Below are 19,644 nucleotides of genomic sequence, written 5' to 3'. Positions count from 1 at the left end.
TCGCACATTTATTATTTGGCAATAAGACCGTAGTACCATATTTATGAGACTATTCTTTCGATACATATTTTTGCACTTGAGTTCTGGGTTTTTATATAGATTTGAATTCATCAATAAGCTAAAAAAGGCTTGTGTTGCGGACACTCATAAAAAGATAAATATAATATACAAATACATAAATAAATAGAAAACGCCCAAGACTGCGAACAAATATCTGCGCTCATCACACAAACAAATGCCTTTACCGGGATTCAAACCCAGGACCATCGGCTTCATAGGCAGGGTCACTACCCACTTCTGCGAGACAGGGCGATTTGGGTTCAATTGTTCTATAATATTTGTGTTTATACCTTCCCAAGGCGAGAATCCTTGGAATTATTAGGAATACAAAACGTATCTCTGAAGTATCTTTACCCTCATTACTACTCTAACTCCACTCACAACAACAAAGACCCTTTTATGATTCGTAACCTTAAACTTGCCCTTTCGACCTTCAATCAAGTATCAGCCGTATTCTCATCAGTTGATCTAGTGTGGGGAGTCGAGTTTTTGCGGAGAGCTGTAACATATGACTTTGCAATGGCGGCGGCCTGCACCATGCAGGCCCATTCCAGGCCAAATAGCATATAATCGCACACAAAAGAGATATTTGGACCCGGGTATGTCCTTAAACTACGTCCAAAAGAGAGGTATGGGCAATGTGAATGTCATCTCGCCTTGTGTGGTAGGGCACAGCACAGCAGATGTCATTCCAGATCTAGAGCAGAGCCCAACTGGGGAAGTACCTCCACCTTACAGAAAACAGCAGCCAAATAACACTTGACCTTACTCGTGTTCCTGCCGGTGAGTAAGGTTGCCAGAGCTCAACGAGGGGGGTGGGGTTAGGGTCGGCAACGCGCATGTAACTCCTCTGGAGTTGCAGGTGTACATAGGCTACGGAGACTGCTTACCATCAGGCAGGCCGTATGCTTGTTTGCCACCGACGTAGTATAAAAATATGTATGTATATATATATATATATATACATACATATTTTTGAGCTGACAAAAATCTAGCCTCTAGGAGTCAGAAGTATTAGCCAACGAGCACGATTAATGAATGCTATAACATGAGATACGACTATCATACAAGATCACATTTTGACTACATGTGATGTGACAGACATGGTTATAAATCTAAATTGTAGAGACTTTCTTGTCATATATATAGTCCTCCTCATCGTTTTCGATGACGGCGACCCCAAATAAACACATTATGGACGTTGTCTAGCATGAGCCCTAATGTGGCTGGCCGGGCCGAACTTGCTCTTAAATACTCTATTGCACGCGTGACAATAAAGTTGGCCAGCTGCGTTGAACGTGTACACGTAGGAGGGCTTAGGTCTCTCTTCCCGTAACTGGCGTATAGTTCTTGTCATATAGGTAGCATATTAAAATCATAGTGACAATGATTTCAGTCCCAAAACTTCTATAGGGTCTGCGTTGGAAAGTCTGCCATCTTGTGGCCTGAATCGGAAACATAAACATGTACATTGACACTTCACGCCAAAGCATGTGCTGCCATCTACCATTCTCGTACGTTTTCTTGTGTATAGTAGGTTCTGCCATCTTGTGGGCTACATTGGAAGCGTAAATTTCATATTTACACCTCGCGCCAAAAATCCGACATCTCCTCTCCTGCAGTTTATGCACGCCCCCTATACAAAATTTAGGTGTCAAATGGGTGTATCCAACGTGCTAAGGAAAAATTTAGAACAGAAATATATACGTGCATTTATACTGGTGCTTCTGAGATCGTAACATGCTTTATAGCGTTTGCAATAACACTAAAGTAAACACTCAGCGCTTGTATCCGTTATTCGGCAGCGGCCAATTTCCGGAGACAGCGCGAAGTGGACACCGTGCGGGTTAATGACAAATTCCATCAACACTGGCTGGTTTGGTGTATAGTTTTATTGACTTAGTCTGGCGAGAAATGGTGGAGGGGCAGGGACTCACCTCGAGAGCTCATAGTCCGCCGACTCTAATTTTTTTGCGATCGTATTTCAACACAAACACGAAAATGAGATGATTCACAATGCACAGTGTTAAACATGATGTCACTGATCTTCTTGGAGTACTATTTCACTTGTATTTTGAGTCTTCAAAGTTCAAAGTTATTTATTGTATATAAGAATCAGGTTACATTGCAGGTCGAATATACAATTACACATTCCGTTACACTGAGACTTTACCTTTTCAGGTGTACATACATTTGCATCATATATAGGTATTTAATAGGTAGTCTTAATTAGATAGTGCGAGTTTTGGGCGTGCCCGATGAGATTTTATTTTGCACAGGCGATTGGAGGTGAGGGGGGATGTTGGCATGTATAAAATATATAAAAGGTGCGTTCAAATTGTGTGTATTACATATTGAAAATAAGCTTAAATTAATTACAAAATTATGTGAAATTATCAAACGTTTGATAAAATCGGCGTCGGTAACAAACGATATCAATATATTTATCTAAGAGTTTCATTATTTAAGCTTAAAGAAGTAGAAGGTTTTAATATGTCTTTAATAATAAAGAACGAAAATCAGGCATTAAATCTGTCTGTCTGCCTGTTTACCTATTTTATGATTTCCACAGGAAAGTCACATAAACATAAGTTATACCTACTAAAAAAGCTTTTGACTCATGTAAACTAATACTTCACGAGTTCTTTTTAGGGTTCCGCACTTCACTAGAAACCCTTGTTTGCTTTGCTTCGTGATAGTTAGTGCTAGAAAGCTGCAATTTGGCACGGATACATAAATCACGCGTGACAACAGAACGGTAAAATAAAAACTACATGTTTTCGCTTTAACCCAATGGTGTGGGGTATCGTTGGATAGGTTTTTAAAAACGAATAAAGGTCTCCAATAACCATTTTTTGATAATTTGAATATTTGCGGAAATAATCGCTTCTTTTAAACGCTATTTAACTTTTGAATAATAGATCCTAAAATATACAAAAGCTTAATAAATAGGTACTTTCAATAAAAAGCCAGTCCAGCGGTTTTCGAGTTATTGCAAAATATTTTCCTTTTAGTAAATAGACGTACAAAATGCTGCCAAGGTATGCTTATGCTTGAAATATACATTATACTTACTAATAGACCCCGTTTAGCCAATTCTGACAGAATGGTAACTACGATTTTTATTTCCTTCGTTTTAAGGCACGGAACTGATGTTGCCTATCTGGTCCATGTTTATAGGCAATTTGTTCACGAACATCTGCAATTAATAGTGGGTCTGGTAGCCGGAAGAAATCGTGGCAGCGTAATTAATCCGTAATGGTAATGAGCCTGAATGACAAGCGTTGTTGAGCTTTTCAACCTCGCCAAAAATACAGAAAAAAAAAACTGTGTACTAAGTATTATGTACTAAATATTCTTTACAGTACATATGGTGCTACTTTACCGCACTAGTGCGAAAATTAGCATATTACGTTACTATGTCGATTTAAAGGGCCATATGTACCGTTGTACGATTCATGTGCGAATAGGTAATTCGCTATTTTTCGCACTTCTATCGTAATGTACTATTATTGCACCAATAATATATTTAACATGTAAAATTATAAAGGAATTTTAAAGGCAAATAGAACTAGCTAACAAGGTTAGGATTAGTTAAATAGGTAAAATAAAAATTGGTATTTTGGTATTGATACTAGTTTTTATCGCTCATTATACTGTTCTATAATAGTACATTACGATACAAGTGCGAAAAATAGTAAATTCGAAACGAGTGGCGATAAATTAAAACACGACCGAAGGGAGTGTTTTAAATCGACACGAGATGCGAATTACCTATTCGCACATGTATCGTACAACGTTTTACAGTACATATGGCCCTTTAAATGTTCGGCACAGTAACGTAATATGCTAATTTTCGCACTAGTGCGGTAAAGTAGCACCACATGTACTGTAATAGTTTTTTATGCAACAGGTAGATAATAAGGGTAATTAAAATTCAAGGGCCCAGAATTTTACGTATTTATTTACTTATTTAATCTTTATTGCACAAAAGAAAACCTTATAGTACAAAGGCGGATTTAATGCCATGAGGCATTCTCTACCAGTCAACCTTTAGGCAAAAGCAGAGAGATAAATTTTAAGACCTAAAAGACGATAAACACCCAAAATTCAAATCAAAATAAATATTGGTTTGCAGATCTTCACCTAGAAATCAGAATTAAAAAAAACAACAGTTGTATAATATTCCTAAGAACACTGCTTTTAGGATCCTACAGACCAGGGACCTTCTTATGACAGTTGATTTTGATATCACTTGCGATCATTTAATCGACAAATAAGAGTGTTACGCAGCGGCTTACGTGAGCGAATAACTCGCGAACGCGAAGCCGCGCGGCGCGGCGCGGGTGAATTCAATTCTTAAGAAGTGTGCTACGTGGGCGATCTCGTTGTGAACGCGAATCCCTTTGGGCCGCCGCGCCGCGCCGCGTCGCATTCGCGAGTTATTCGCTCACGCAAGCCGCTGCGTTAGAGTAGAAAACAGTCATTTATTTCTTATTGAGGTTAATAATAAAACCCCAAGCTCAATAAGGTTGCACTTTAAACTCTCGCATTTTGTACACATATTTATTTTAAAAACAATTCAGTCTAGTCACGATATGTTCAACAAAAACAATTCAGTCTAGTCACGCTATGTTATACAAAAACAATTCAGTCTAGTCACGCTATGTTATACAAAAACAATTCAGTCTAGTCACGCTATGTTATACAAAAACAATTCAGTCTAGTCACGCTATGTTATACAAAAACAATTCAGTCTAGTCACGCTATGTTATACAAAAACAATTCAGTCTAGTCACGCTATGTTATACAAAAACAATTCAGTCTAGTCACGCTATGTTAAACAAAAACAATTCAGTCTAGTCACGATCGATTTTTTTCTTCAAACAAAAACGTCACTTTTTACACTAACATATCCAATCCATATCGTATCTAGACCTAAAATTTGACGTATCATAAAGTTCGAACCGGGTCATGAGTCGAGCTCAAGTGCTCAGCGTACCAATATCAGAAAGTTGAGTCTAAGGAAGGGTTTCAGTGGGTCGGCACGTAAGGTTGAAGATTTATGTGGCTACACATAACACATCACATCAATACGTGACGTGAGCTGAACGGGAAAATACTTGGATGTCCATTTGGGTCGTCAATCGATATGCGAAAACCATTTAAAAGAAGCATAAAGCCAGGAAATTAGAAAGGAACAAAAGATATGGCACGCCGCGTGAAATTTGCGACGGGAGATATGGCCATTTCGCGGATTTTAACTTTTTACCTCAATTACTCTCTTCTGATTAAAATTTTTGCTGATTAGAAAATTTGGTATTTTATAGTAATATTTTACTGCAAGTATGCGGAGTAACGATATAAAATTATTTAAAAAAAGTGTTATAATATAAGGAGTCAGTTACGTCACAAGTTTAGAGGGAGGGAGGTAGTCAAGAAAATGTGACATGTTGTGACAAGGGGAGGGAGAAGTCACAAATTTTGTGACGTCACTTTAACTTCACCTGTAACCAAAATTTGTTCTGTTTTTTTTTTATTCGCTGTACAGTTAATAACTAATTTTAAAAGGGGTAAATCGTTTTTATTCGTGTATTTTTTCCTAATTGGTTAAGTGTCATAATATTACAAAAATTACTTTTTTTATTAAAATACTAATACCTGGTTGTAATTGCTGATTTCGTTGAAAACAAATTGTCAAATATGTGACTTCACATTGGGGGGAGTGGTTGCCAAATGCAACCAGTGTGACAAGAATGGGGGGGGGGGGGGTTATAAGTCTGGATGAATCCTAATTTGTATAATTACTAGGATCCAAATTACTTATTATTGGCCCGATTCGAATTTTCAGATACGTCAAAAATTTGCTAAAGATACGATATGGATTAGATATGTCCGTGTCAAACGTGACGTTTCTTTAAAAAAAAAAACGTCACTTTAGACACTGACAATAAAAAATATATTATCGTAAAAAATATATATATTTATCACTTCCGTAATGTTATTTTGCAGTACATATGGTGCTACTTTATAGCACCAGTGCGAAAATTAGCATATTACGTTACTGTGTCGAACATTTAAAAGGCCATATTATGTTCTGTAAAACGTTGTACGATACATGTGCGAATAGGTAATTCGCAACTCGTGTCGATTTAAAACACTCCCTTCGGTCGTGTTTTAATTTATCGCCACTCGTTTCGAATTTCCTATTTTTCGCACTTGTTACGTAATGCACTATTACAGTACATATGGCGCTACTTTACCGCACTTCTGCGATAACTAGCACATTACGTAACTATGTGGACAATTTAAAGGGCCATTATGTACTGTAAAACGTATAGGTAATTCGCACTTGTATCGTAATGTACTATGAGTATTATGTTCTGCTTCTGATTCCCTTTAAATTGTTGTTGGCCGCATTGTGATGATTTATATATATTCGTAAATGTGTTATATATTATATTTATTTATGTATTTACTTTTACTTTTTTTTACCTTGTCTCCACTACACTAAGGTTGTCTGGAAGAATCGCTATTTAGCGATAAAACCGCCCGTTGTCTACCATAGTCTAAGTTGTGTGTTTAATTTGTATGGCATCATGCTCTTTTCATATTGGTAAGCAATGAAGAATATTTGTATCGTATTGTATCTTGTATCTTGTATCTTGTAGAAAGCTATCCACACGCTTACCGTCCACCATTTTGCGTCTTTCCTAAAATGGCCGTCTTATCGAACGGATGGTGAGGGATTAAGATTTGCCTTTGTGATATACCCGTTCGAAGGCTTAGGCCGTTTAGATTTCGCTGTTTTACGTGAGATAATACAAGATATAAAGCTCAAAGTTCTTTGAATTTTAATTCGTCATCGTTAGGAAATTGTGATAATACCTAGTATTTACTTAAGTAATATTTAATATTAACATATCTACGGAGCTTTGATCACAAAACTGAAAATAACTGTATGGACAAGGCTTACTCTAAGGGTCACTTGCACCATCCCACTAACTCGGGGTTAACTGGTTAAACCTGGAGTTGACCAGAGACCATGGTTACCTGTATAATTTAACATTGGGTAAATGGTTGTTAACTTAAGTACCCTAAAAAAATATATATATATTATAAGACATTATTACACAAATTGACTAAGTCCCACAGTAAGCTCAATAAGGCTTGTGTTGAGGGTACTTAGACGACGATATATATATAATATATAAATATTTATAAATACTTAAATACATAGAAAACACCCATGACTCAGGAACAAATATCCATGCTCAACACAAGAATAAATGCCCTTACCAGGATTTGAACCCGGGACCATCAGCTTCGTAGGCAGGGTACCCACTAGGCCAAACCGGTCGTCAAAAAATTACAAAAAATAAAATTATAAATAAAAAATAAATAAATTATAAATGCACTTAAAAATTTTGTAACAAATTATACACTAGCTAAAAATATAAAAATTGCTTCTCAAAACTGGCAATATCGTGTTTGAGGGAACGTATCATATAATAAATAAAAAGAAACATAATATCCGCGTCCCGGGGCACGCACTTTCATCTCACTCACGCTTATAGCAAAATTAAACTCCGAACACCATCACCTTTCAGTACCCCTAGTGTAAATTTGATCGACATCATAACGTGACAAACGCGTTTGCGTTAAGCCTCATTTTGTATAGGATTTTGAGTTTCCAAAACGTCCCGCTTGGCGCGCTCTTTCTAAATCCAATACAAAATGAGACTAAACGCAAACGCGTATGTCACGTTTCGAAATCGAATTTATTTACACTAGGAGTACTGAAATTACGAATTACGATCGTTTGGAGTGTGAAACAGTCTCCCCAAGGTATTGAGAAAGATTGATGGTACTCGTATAAAGGTGGCGGTTTCCTGAGCTGTGTCATATTTCATCAGATCGGCCGGCAAATTGTCTGTGTGTGGAGTCCATTTTTATGGCTTTCGAAAGTGGCTTCTTATACAGGATGAGAAAGCCAATGGGAATAAATGGAAACTATACCTAGTAGAAGTCATTGGGTACGCACGCTGCGTTCGGTATGGACTTTAGTGTGTGAGGTTAGATGTGAATCGAAACAACTAGGTTCGAGTTTAGACGTATAATGCGTTAAATATCACCTACATGGCCTTAAATACTATCCTATGCGCGTGTATTCGTGATTTGTGGGCAAGGTGTAGTACACACACACACACTACACCGTCCCCTTTAAAGACAAAAAAATGATTAAAATCAGTTGGTAAAATAAATAAATATATAACGTAAATACATTTTACGTAGGTATACATATTAGTTAATATGAAGAGTACAAATAGATCGAAAGAAATTGTACAATATAAAAACTAGAATGATTACTAACGATATAAAAAATTATATTTTCCGTAATTATTGTATTTGACTTTGTGATGAATTTATTTTGCTATTGATATTTGATGATTTTTTCTGTCTTGACATTGTATATAATAAAAAGTTGACGATCATTATAATATATTCATATAGATTAGCTTGATATAATTTATATTGTAATTTAATATAATGAAAGAAATAAATCTAAATCTAAATATAAAAACACTATAATTATCTGAGACAAAAAAAATTGATCTAAAATGTGGATTACAACCCTTACCTGATAAAAAAAATACAGATTAGAATTACAAATATATATGGTTAATTTATTCAACCTTAAAAGGTTCAGTAAAATATAAATTAAATGTCAGTATAGATATAGATCATGTTGTTTACCTCTATCTTCGTGTATTATATGTGTTTGTACATTTTTTCAGAGGTTGTGCAATAAAGAGGATTTGTATAGTATTGTATTGTTTCATGTCATTCACGACGACGTATGCCTTGACTTGTATTTATCATGTTATTAAAGGTTAGATTTGACAAATGTGCGCGTCATCGTGGGTGACGCGAACTATATATATATATATATATATATATATATATATATATATATATATATATATATACGTAGTACGTCTAATGTATAGCTGCCTGTCGTCAGTTACTGAATTAAGTTTGGTGTTCAATGCGCTTAAGTAGGAACTCGTATAGAAAAAAAAAAAAGGTACTCGTATAGTTACACGTATCATAGTTGTTACTCCTTTTGTAAATGATTGTTTTACTTAATACATCGAAACAAACAAATATTTGATCTTTTATTATTTAATTTAACGTATTAAAGAATAATAAATAAATATTATACGACATTATTATTATTATTTGTATGTCTTTCCATGTCTCGGGACCATGAGGTCCCGGACCATTGGGAGGCATGCGTGGGGCCGAAGCCAACAGCGCAGACAAATTTGATGTTATTTTTTTTATAGGACAAATTGACTAAGCCCCATTGTAAGCTCAAGAAGGCTTGTGCTTTGGGTACTCCGACAACGATAAGTATAATATATAAATACATAGAAAACACCCTAGACTCAGGAACAAATATCCGTGTTCATCACATAAATGATTGCCCTAACCAGGATTTGAACCCGGGACCATAGGCTTCATGGGCAGCGTTACTGAAGAATTAAGCATGGCGTCATATTATGACTTGATAATGTCTCATAATAATCAATGAAAACGTTTCAACTATCGTTATCTATTTACTTTTCGGTAACTAGAAGGACTCTGATATAAAGTTTCACGATAAAATCAATTTTACAGCCCACCCATACTATCAATTTCCTGAATACACCGGATATAACCGGAAGTCGTTACTTCCGGTAATTTTAACAAAATTGATTTGGTATCTATTACCGGATGTGTTACGCAATGCTTTTCGTTAATCGTAGTTTTCCTTGACTCTAAAATTACTTCTTTAAGATAAATTTTATTGTGTAATAGGGTGTTTTAGTGAAAAGTTAAATCAGCTTCTTTTTTCGTATTGTCAAAACAATTAGCAATCGAGTTTAACTTAATGAAAGAATACATGTGACGTCACGTCCACGATTTAACAAATATAAATAAGTAAGTTGTCTTATAACGTACGGTAATTAATTGACGAAGAATATTAAATTCATTATATACCATACCATTACCATATTCATTATATTCATTGACGAAGTGACGGTCTCCATTTTGGCTTGGTCTAAAACGCTTTCGTCTGTCCGCCCGTCTATTTGAATGATCTTCTTTCAGGTCGCATTTCTTGACAGATTCTCGTATTTTTTTATTTTTTGTTCATTTGGTTACGAAAATTTTCAAAATAGCTTAGCCATGAGAGTTCATGAACTCTACAACTCAACGCACCACAATTTTTTATTTTCTATTTTGACCAATTGAGATGTCCACCCTGTATGTAACCTAGATAACCGTTATTGATTTGTTGGTTAAGTAAAAGTTTTTTGGCAAGAAAAGGTGGTTGGAGATTGCTTCCCCAACTTGGATAACAACGTCCATATATTGAAGTAGGTGTGATAAATAGGAATAGGTATCGATAGGGATAGCTTAACGCATTCACTGCCAACGTTTTTGTAGCATTACACGTGTAGCGGATTCTAGCGTTTTCCCGCTTTGTAGAGGAAAGCGACTACAAACAGAGCGCCCGCCGAGCGGGTTCTTGGTACTCAATGTGTTAAGTATGCGTTATCACAGCATTCCGCACGCCTACGGAACGTCCAACGCATAGGTCGCTTCTTGGTTGTCTCCCGGTCGTGATTCTGAGGTGTAAATACACATTCCTCTATTAAATACTTCTGCATTTCTTATTACAACTCCCAGATTACCCTATAGTAAAACTTGGTTAACGCCTTTATTGAATGTGTGGGTGATATGTTTGGATATACGACTATAAGTTGTGTTTCATTTATATAGTCGTAATAAAGATTGGTATTGGTAAAGGTGGAGGCAAGGAATACAATCTCCGTAGGCAGAACTGTTGCAGAAGTGTTCAGCTGTCAGCTATAATAATAGTTCCAAATCTCGCCAGAGTAGCGCTAGAGTAGTTAAGAACCTAGGCGTCATTGACGGAGTGAAGTGCGCTGTTTGTGATTTGTTTTTTTTTTTTTCAAATACTGTATTGTACTGTAGCGCCACCTATTTAAGGTTTTTTGACGGACACTTTTTGGTACATGGAGATTGTATTCCATACCTCCGCCTTCCATAGGAAAAAGATATTAAGTTTTTTATTTTTATTTTGTAGGTTGTGCAATGATGAGGATTAGTATTGCATCGTTTCTAAAATGGGTAATACGAGTAGGTATATCTTTTTTTCACGGAAGTTTTGTTTGTTGAAGAAATTTGATACTACCTACGTTGGTGTTGTTGCTTATTATGTGCATGATAGGTAATGGATTTTTAACTCACTTAGAGACATATGAAAATTTCAATAGGGCTGTAAAAAGCTAAGTAATTGTTGTATCATTTTACATTTAATTATCATCACAACAAAACTGTATTTTATTTTATAATGTATTGTAGGTACCTACTTGGGAAGACCGACTTGTCCGTCTGATTGAAGCGGATCTGCGTCAGCTTCAAGCCGATAATTGGCAGGAAACGGTGCAGAATCGGGAAAAGTAGCATGCTCTTGTTTCGGAGGCCCAAACTCATTTTTGGGTCGCCGAGCAACATTAATTAGTTAGTACAGATACCGTATCTGGCGCTATTAGAGCAGTTGTCTGCGCTGCGATTCGCGCACGGCGTTGTGCTGCCTACGCCGTCGCTGTATTGCCCGTATTGCCGACATAGCTCCCGGTACCAAGTTATACAGGCGATGAACATATGTTGTTGGTTTTTGGACCAAGTAATATACTATATAAAACGCTTCTCAGCAAAAGTATTTCTTGGTTTCTTTCGTATAAAGGTTTTAGCACCTAACATATTGTGATTTTCATTAAACTATTTTGTTTTCTCATAACTTTGTCTATTATTAAATAAGATGTCACATGTTGTATGCACACAAAAAATTGTTTACAAAGTTATAAGAATATGCAAAACTACTTACGATACAGTATCTGGCGTTATTAGGGCAGTTGTCTAAGCGCGCCGCGCTGCGATTCGCGCACGGCGTGATGGAGCCAACGCCGTCGCTGTATTGTCCGCATTGCCAGCACTTCAGCGCCGCGCACGCCGACACGAGCGCCAGGAGCAGCACCGCCGCCGCCAGCCGCGTTGTGCTTGACATTGTCTGGAACAAAAAATAATTATAATAATAATTTTTGTGATATATGAGGGAAACGATGAAAGGAATAGCTGTTTAGCTGCGTGAGATAGGACGTAGGTACATGGAATCATGCCAGTTTACCTGACAGTAAAATTTATTTTATTTAAAAGGCGCACTAAACAGATAACATTCAATTTGTTTTTAATACATAAGTGTAGTCGGTAGTCCAAAATTAACATGCACAGCGCGCAATCTTTGCACGGATAAAAAATTGTAACAAACTATGTAACATTTATAATACCCAAAATAAAGAAACGTCACGTCATGACTTACTGAATATAAAACCAAATATTAAATAAATAAATAAATATTATAGGACACACAAATTGACTAAGTCCCACAGTAAGCTCAATAAGGCTTGTGTTGAGGGTACTTAGACAACGATATATATAACAAATTAATATTTAAAATTCTGCGGAAATTGTAAGTTTATTTGTGATTTACGAATCTAAATGGACCCATTTCTCATAGATAAGTTCCAAGAAATGTTACGGCCCGATTTGAACTTAGGTACATCAAATATTAGATCTAGATACGATATGGCAGTGTCAAAAGTGACGTTTCTTCAAAAAAAAAACGTGAACGCTGACATATCCGATCCATATCGTATCTAGACCTAATATTTGACGTATCGTAAGTTCGAATCGTGAAGTAACATAAAGAGTCATTTATATTTTATTCATTACGAGCCCATTGTGTCCCACTGCTGGGCAAAGGCCTCCCCCCTCTTCTTCCACTCGTCCTGGTTTTGAGCTACAACTGGCCAGCCTCTCAAAAAGGAGTCTAAGTTATCGCGCCATCGCTGACGAGGTGGGGTGGACGTGGGGCACCAACTCCGTAGTGATCTTGGCCCACAAATCATTCGGCATGCGGCAGGCATGCTCAGCCCAGTCCCACTTTAACTTGGCCGTTTTTCGATCTATAATCTGAGTTTTAGAACACAGAGAGGTGTTCCCAATGCGATCCCTTAGTTTGACACCTAATATGCTGCGCTCTATAGCTCTCTGGCAACCCCGAGTTCGGACTTCTGAGCTTCCATCAAATACCTAAAGAGTAGTGTTAGAGTAAAAACACCTGAGCACCATTTAAACACAGTTTTAATAATCAGAGGATCACAAAATACGAGTATACGTCTTAGATGATGCGTGAACCGGTTCGTGCTCAAATCCGATCTCTCACAAGATGGCCGCCATGGCCCTAGTGATGTGACACGGCAGTGTTACGGTGAAGACGTGAGGAACTGATAACGGCGTTGCCGCCTTTTAGTAGATCACATCACATAATTTTGTTCCTAAAAGTCATGTGTCCGAATCGATCAAAATAAAACTCATGTAATTAAATCATACATCCAAAAGCCATTCGCGTAACTAACAGTGATCTACCTAACGGATCATTGATTGCGTCGGCAACACAAAAGATCTGAACAGCTGTTCCAAAGCAATCACTTTGCGAGTGTTCGATTGTTTTAAAAAACGTGACGAACCGAAAAGAGCTCTAAAAAAAGTAGGCTAAGGTCCGAAATTGGCTGGATATTGAGTTGGAACCGCGCCAAAGTTTGGTAATGAAAGTGATTGAGGCTGGGGTTTTAATGCGTTGAGTTTGAAAAGGTTCTTGAGCTACAGGAGAATTTATTGAGAAGCTATAGAGTGAACTTTGAAAGACTTTGTCAAACTTGATGCGTAGGTACGTGAAGGTACTCAATCAGGCTTTAGTGTTGAAATGTGTTTGGAAAACAAGACCGTGGCGAAGCGACGTGGCGTGATGAATTCTATTGAAAACATTTAAATTATTTATGCTGGTCCGAGCAGGTACAAAACATGTTCCAACAACATTTTTGTAGGTTTCATATGACGTGAATATTTTTGAATGAAATGAAATGTATAGCGTAATAAAACTAAAAAATTAAGTTATGCCAATTAAAATAGCAGGTTTAATAGACAAGCCGAATGGCATAATTACAAGATTTTTATCCTAAAAGAACCTATATCGATGATCAGCATAGTTCTCACTATTATAGTAGATACTAAATCTTGTTCTTTTTCTTATTTATCGATATCCTAATAAGCAATAAAAATAATCTTTAAAAATTGGAATCCGACTTAAAAATGGATAAAATAAAATATTACCTCGTTTTATATGCGCTAACTACTAATACGTTTGAATAAATAAATAAAATAAATAAATAAATATTATAGGACATTATTATAATTTATTTTCTGAATTAAAATTATTGAATTGAATTATTACACAAATTGACTAAGTCCCACAGTAAGCTCAATAAGGCTTGTGTTGAGGGTACTTAGACAACGATATATATATAATATATAAATATTTATAAATACATAGAAAACACCCATGAAGTGTTGCAATTCGGGCACGTTTCAATTTTCAAGTTCTGAATCAGAAGCCATCAGGATTTGTGGAGTTGGACCGTATGAAATCCATCATCAGAACTAGACCTTAACACAAATAATTAATGTTCGTCCAGAACCTACTTGCTAACAAACATAACGAAGAGGACAAATCGCCAAAAGTGAAATATACATTGTTAAAGACTTCCGTTTTGGTCATCATCAGCAGTTCCACTTCATAAAATGGCGCTGTATGGCCACAGAATAACTAATAGTACTACGTATTGCATGAAAATGATTGGTTTGTTGATGAAAATAATAAAATCTCAATATTTATGCCTATAAGATGTAAGGACTTCCCTTGATTCCTCATGGATCCCAACATTAGAACTATATATTATTAACTTTGAAATATATAATTATATTCAAAAAATAATAATTTCGAAATCGGTTCAGAAATGACGGAGTTCTGAGGTTTTTTTTTATACTACGTCGGTGGCAAAGAAGCATACGGCCCGCCTGATGGTAAGCAGTTTACGTAGCCTATGTACTCCGTTACATGTGCGTTGCCGACCCTAAACCCCCCTCCCCCTCGTTGAGCTCTGGCAACCTTACTCACCGGCAGGAACACAACACTATGAGTAGGGTCTAGTGTTATTTGGCTGCGGTTTTCTGTAAGGTGGAGGTACTTCCCCAGTTGGGCTCTGCTCTAGATCTGGAATAACATCCGCTGTGCTGTGCCCTACCACACAAACATATATACAAAAAAAAACCCCTCTTTTTTGAAGTTGGTTAAAATCATTCACGATGCATAAATTCGATGCCCATTTCCACCAAACCAAAGCTTGTAAAGCTTTTTACTAGCAAACTTTCCTAACTCAAACGAAAACAATTTAGCAGCGTCTAAAACGCTTTACGATATAAATTCCTGAGGGCCTACCGCGAACCACGTTCGACGTGTTGTCTCTCTGTCGCACTTGTAAATTCGTACGTAAGCGTGACAGGGAGGCAACACGTCGAACGTAGTTCGCGGTAGGCCCTCTGCTATTAGATAAAACCGGTTTACAGCTCGTAAAATGTATGAGTGTATTGTATACAAAAGCTTATGGGGCTGACAAAGTATCTGTTATCGTCTAATGATACGGAGCAGATTTTTTGAAGAACGACTTTATACGTTAGGACAATCTTAAAATGACATTCCGAGTAAAGGCACGCGTCTTCGTGAATGACACGATCTATAGGTACAGTCTACGTACGTCTGAAAATATCGATATGAATAATGTGCCAAAATTATGTATACACTACCTTAATATATGGGCAATAAAGTCGTGTATATATATTTTTGGCACTCTTTTCGTATCGATATTTTCAGACGTGTCTGCACATAAATGTGCCTAAAAATGTTTATATGCTTCACCAAATATCGAGAAACAGAACCCAAGTAAATAAGTAGATGGTAACTGATTCACAATTAGGATTAGTGTAAGTAGATAATTAGTTATTATAAGTAACAGGCGAACTGGTAATCAGTGGGCTCTTTTAGGTATTATATTAATATTTTATTTACGATAACAATATAATGGATATATTTTAGCATTATGATTACTTTAACTAGCTCAAATTTAAAATAGGCCCTTGAGGTATTGTACTAAGGATGCAGGCGGCATTTCCTTGTTGTATCGCAATACTGATTCGTTGTGCGAGGAAGCCGCCAGCTCTTCTGTGACCAGTTACGTCAACCAGGCGCTTCGCGATTTCTGCGAAAAACTTGTATTAGGTATTATGTCATAGATATATTATGTTACCCGACACTCTAGATTAAATAGATGTTTCTATGCAACTCCCTAAGGCGTGTAAACAAAAGGTAGGAATATATAAATTCGCACGCCTCTGGTAAACAGATTGTTACGGTATTCGTAAAAAAAATTTAGTACCACTATAAAAATATTTTTGTACCACTGAAAGTTTATTTGATACTAACATATTTATAACGACCTTGACTAATGGTACATTCTGATACAAGTGTACTACATTGGTCATTACATACATACATACGACGCGATATTGAAGCGCGCTCTGGAAGCAACGCGCAATAAGAAAGCCGATGTGTGTAATGACCAAAGCACCCGTGTTTCATACGACCTTTTTCAACACACTTGCGAGGAAAATACAATACTCATATATATTAATCAAATTTTAATTGTTAAAACAGTTAGTAAAAGTACAGTTTAAAAATAATTCTAATAGTAATACTCACTAGATCGATTATTATAATGAAAAAAAAAGCACGTTGGTTTATTACGAGCATATTTATTACGAGCAAGTGTGTTAAAATTACTATACTCGTAGTATATGATACAAATGCAAAAAGTAGGAAATTCGCAACTAGTGGTGTTAAATTAAAACACAACCGAAGGGAGTGTTTTAAATCGACACAAGTTGCCAATTACCTATTTGCACGTGTATGTACCTACTAACAGTACATATGGCTCTTTAAATTTTCGACATAGACACGTAAAGTACTAATTTAAAGTAACACCATATATACTGTAAAAAGTTAAAGAAAATAAATTATAATTATAATAATAATAATAATAATTCAGCCTATATACGTCCCACTGCTGGGCACACTACAGGCCTCTTCTCATGTGCAAGAGGGCTCGGGCTATAGTCCCCACGCTAGCCCAATGCGGATTGGGGCCTTCACATACACCTTTGAATTTCTTCGCAGATGCTGTGTGCAGGTTTCCTCACGATGTTTTCCTTCACCGAAAAGCTAGTGGCTAGTGGTAAATATCAAATGACATTTCGTACATAAGTTCCGAAAAACTCATTGGTACGAGCCAGGATTTGAACCCACGACCTCCGGATTGAAAGTCGGACGTCATATCCACTCGGCCACCACCGCTTCTTAAATTATAATTACTTCCTCTCAACTCATACCGCTCGTAATAAACTTGTTCACTACCGACGCAGTGCGTCACCAGCACCGATGCGCTTGTTCATGGGAATTATCTCCCATTTACTCCATATGGCGAGCACAATATTCGGCGAGAGTCGTTTCGCGAGAGAGGCGACAGTAGTTTCGCGATCTCGGGGCTGGGCCAATAGTAAAAGTTGCTCAATATGACCTAAACGTTACCGGGTTTGAGTAATTGCTTTACGTTCTTGGCATTTCTTAGTAATAATTTGTTCCATTATTAACAGTCGTTAATTTTAACAAAAAATAATTTGTAGTAGCGTAGTATTTATTACGCTTATTATGCATTAAACTTACATGGAAGCGTACAATTAACAATGAAGAATTCGTTTTGAAACCCGTTCAACCATTCTTTAAATAAAAATATTCAAATAAATTCAAATACAATTAAAAAATCAGGTAGAATTTACAAAGTGCAGTAAAATGGATAAGACTGAGCAAGACCGCTGATTTTAATAATTAAGGTATTACATTTTTTTTTTGGCAATATTAGTTGACAACTATCAGAAGAATTCATCGTGTAACTGGTACCTTTACTGGTGACCAATTACACGATGCCTTCTGTTGTGATAGAAGCCAGCTTTTCCATATTTTTTAACATGTACTGTGATTTAGTTTTCTTTATAGAAGAAGGTAGGTTATTCCAGCATTTAGATGCTGCAAAACGAAAACTGCCCTTAAATAAAACCAGTCTATGAATGCGTGGAACGCCTATTGAACAGATTCTGCTGTCTTTCGTAAACATGCAGCCGGCAATCCATCGTAACTATTTGTAAAGTCCATCTGTCAGTATACTAAAAGCAACTATCGAACAACGTCATCTTCGAATAACAACCGCTTCCGACACGTCGGAAGGGAGGAGTTAAGAGCAATTCCTAGCTGAGCAACTTTTCAAATCTCGAATTTTTGAAGCTATGTTTCTGTCGCGTTGCGGTGGGCGGGAGCCGGAGCTATCTAAGTGTGAGTGCGCGCACACAGACGCGAGACTCGTGCGCTCGCTCATTGCGCGCCGTTCCGTCGACATCGCCCGCGAGCCAGACGGAATTTATTCTGCGCTGCCCGACGCAAGTTATTTTTGTTGTTACCACGTAATATTGTTTTTCATTTTTATATTATACTGTATCTATTACACCCTAATACCAAACACCCTATCACCTGTACTAAATGTATTTTACACCTATGATGACGAAATAATAAATGATTGATTGATTGATTGATATTAATTACCATATAGGTAAAAACTGCAAAAAATATTGATGTCTCAGCTTCGGTTGTCGTTGTACAGTCAAGTGCAAAAATATGTATCGAAAGAATCGTCTCATAAATATGGTACTACGCTCTTATTACACTGGAATAAGATGCTATGGGACATATTTTTGAGTAAGATGTGTACACCCATATTTTTACACTTGACTGTACCTATCCGTATCAGTAAGTTGGGAGTGATCATGGTGTGTTGTGAAATTTTGTAAGTAGGTATAAATATACCTATGGTTAAACTACAATCTATTTAACTTGTAGTACGATGGGGCTAAACTTGGGCCGCCTTATTGAAGAACCGTATCGCAATGACAATCTGGCTAAAGTATGTTGGGATAATGCCGGACAATTTTGGGACCAATTGAGAGAACTCGTGAAAAAATGTTTTTTCGAGATCTCAACACGTGACAGATTCTTGAAGTACGTAGCGAATCGTTAAATAATAACCGTAGATTCGGCCTGAATTTTGGTAATCTTCAATATAGAACGGTTTTAGTTTTGTACCTGTGTAAAGATGAGACATACTTTTTTTTAGGGTAACGAGTGTTTTGCCATCAAGGGAGAACATTGGATGGTGAAAAAAAGTTGCTTCTAATGGAAAGAGAATAAGGTATCACAAAGAAATAGGTCCGGTGTCTACCCTTTTGTATCGGATCTTAACCCTGATACAAAAATTGGTAAAATTGTGGCTCTCAAACTTTGATACCTATGTCATAAGGCAATTTGATAAGTAAACAATGTGCTAAGAAACCTCTTATTGTAAGGTTTACCCGAAGTAATAAAAAAAACCACTAAAATAATAGATACGT

At 36.7% G+C, this 19,644-nt stretch overlaps 1 protein-coding gene across 2 annotated transcripts in view; it reads right to left on the bottom strand.

Moving 5' to 3' along the window:
• LOC133529552 (uncharacterized) overlaps window positions 1-19,644 on the bottom strand; it is a 202,581-nt gene that overhangs the window by 113,448 nt on the left and 69,489 nt on the right. For both annotated transcript variants that reach the window (XR_009801158.1, XM_061867299.1), the window contains exon 2: window positions 12,026-12,208. Coding sequence is in view for 1 of the 2 variants with exons in the window: in XM_061867299.1 (XP_061723283.1) it covers window positions 12,026-12,205 (180 nt within the window). In the remaining variant the exon portion in view is untranslated. The remainder of the gene's footprint in view (window positions 1-12,025; window positions 12,209-19,644) is intronic.

Source organism: Cydia pomonella, chromosome 21, assembly GCF_033807575.1.
Source record: "Cydia pomonella isolate Wapato2018A chromosome 21, ilCydPomo1, whole genome shotgun sequence".
NCBI classification, from domain to species: Eukaryota; Metazoa; Arthropoda; class Insecta; order Lepidoptera; family Tortricidae; genus Cydia; species Cydia pomonella.
This window is presented reverse-complemented; position numbering and strand designations above follow the sequence as displayed.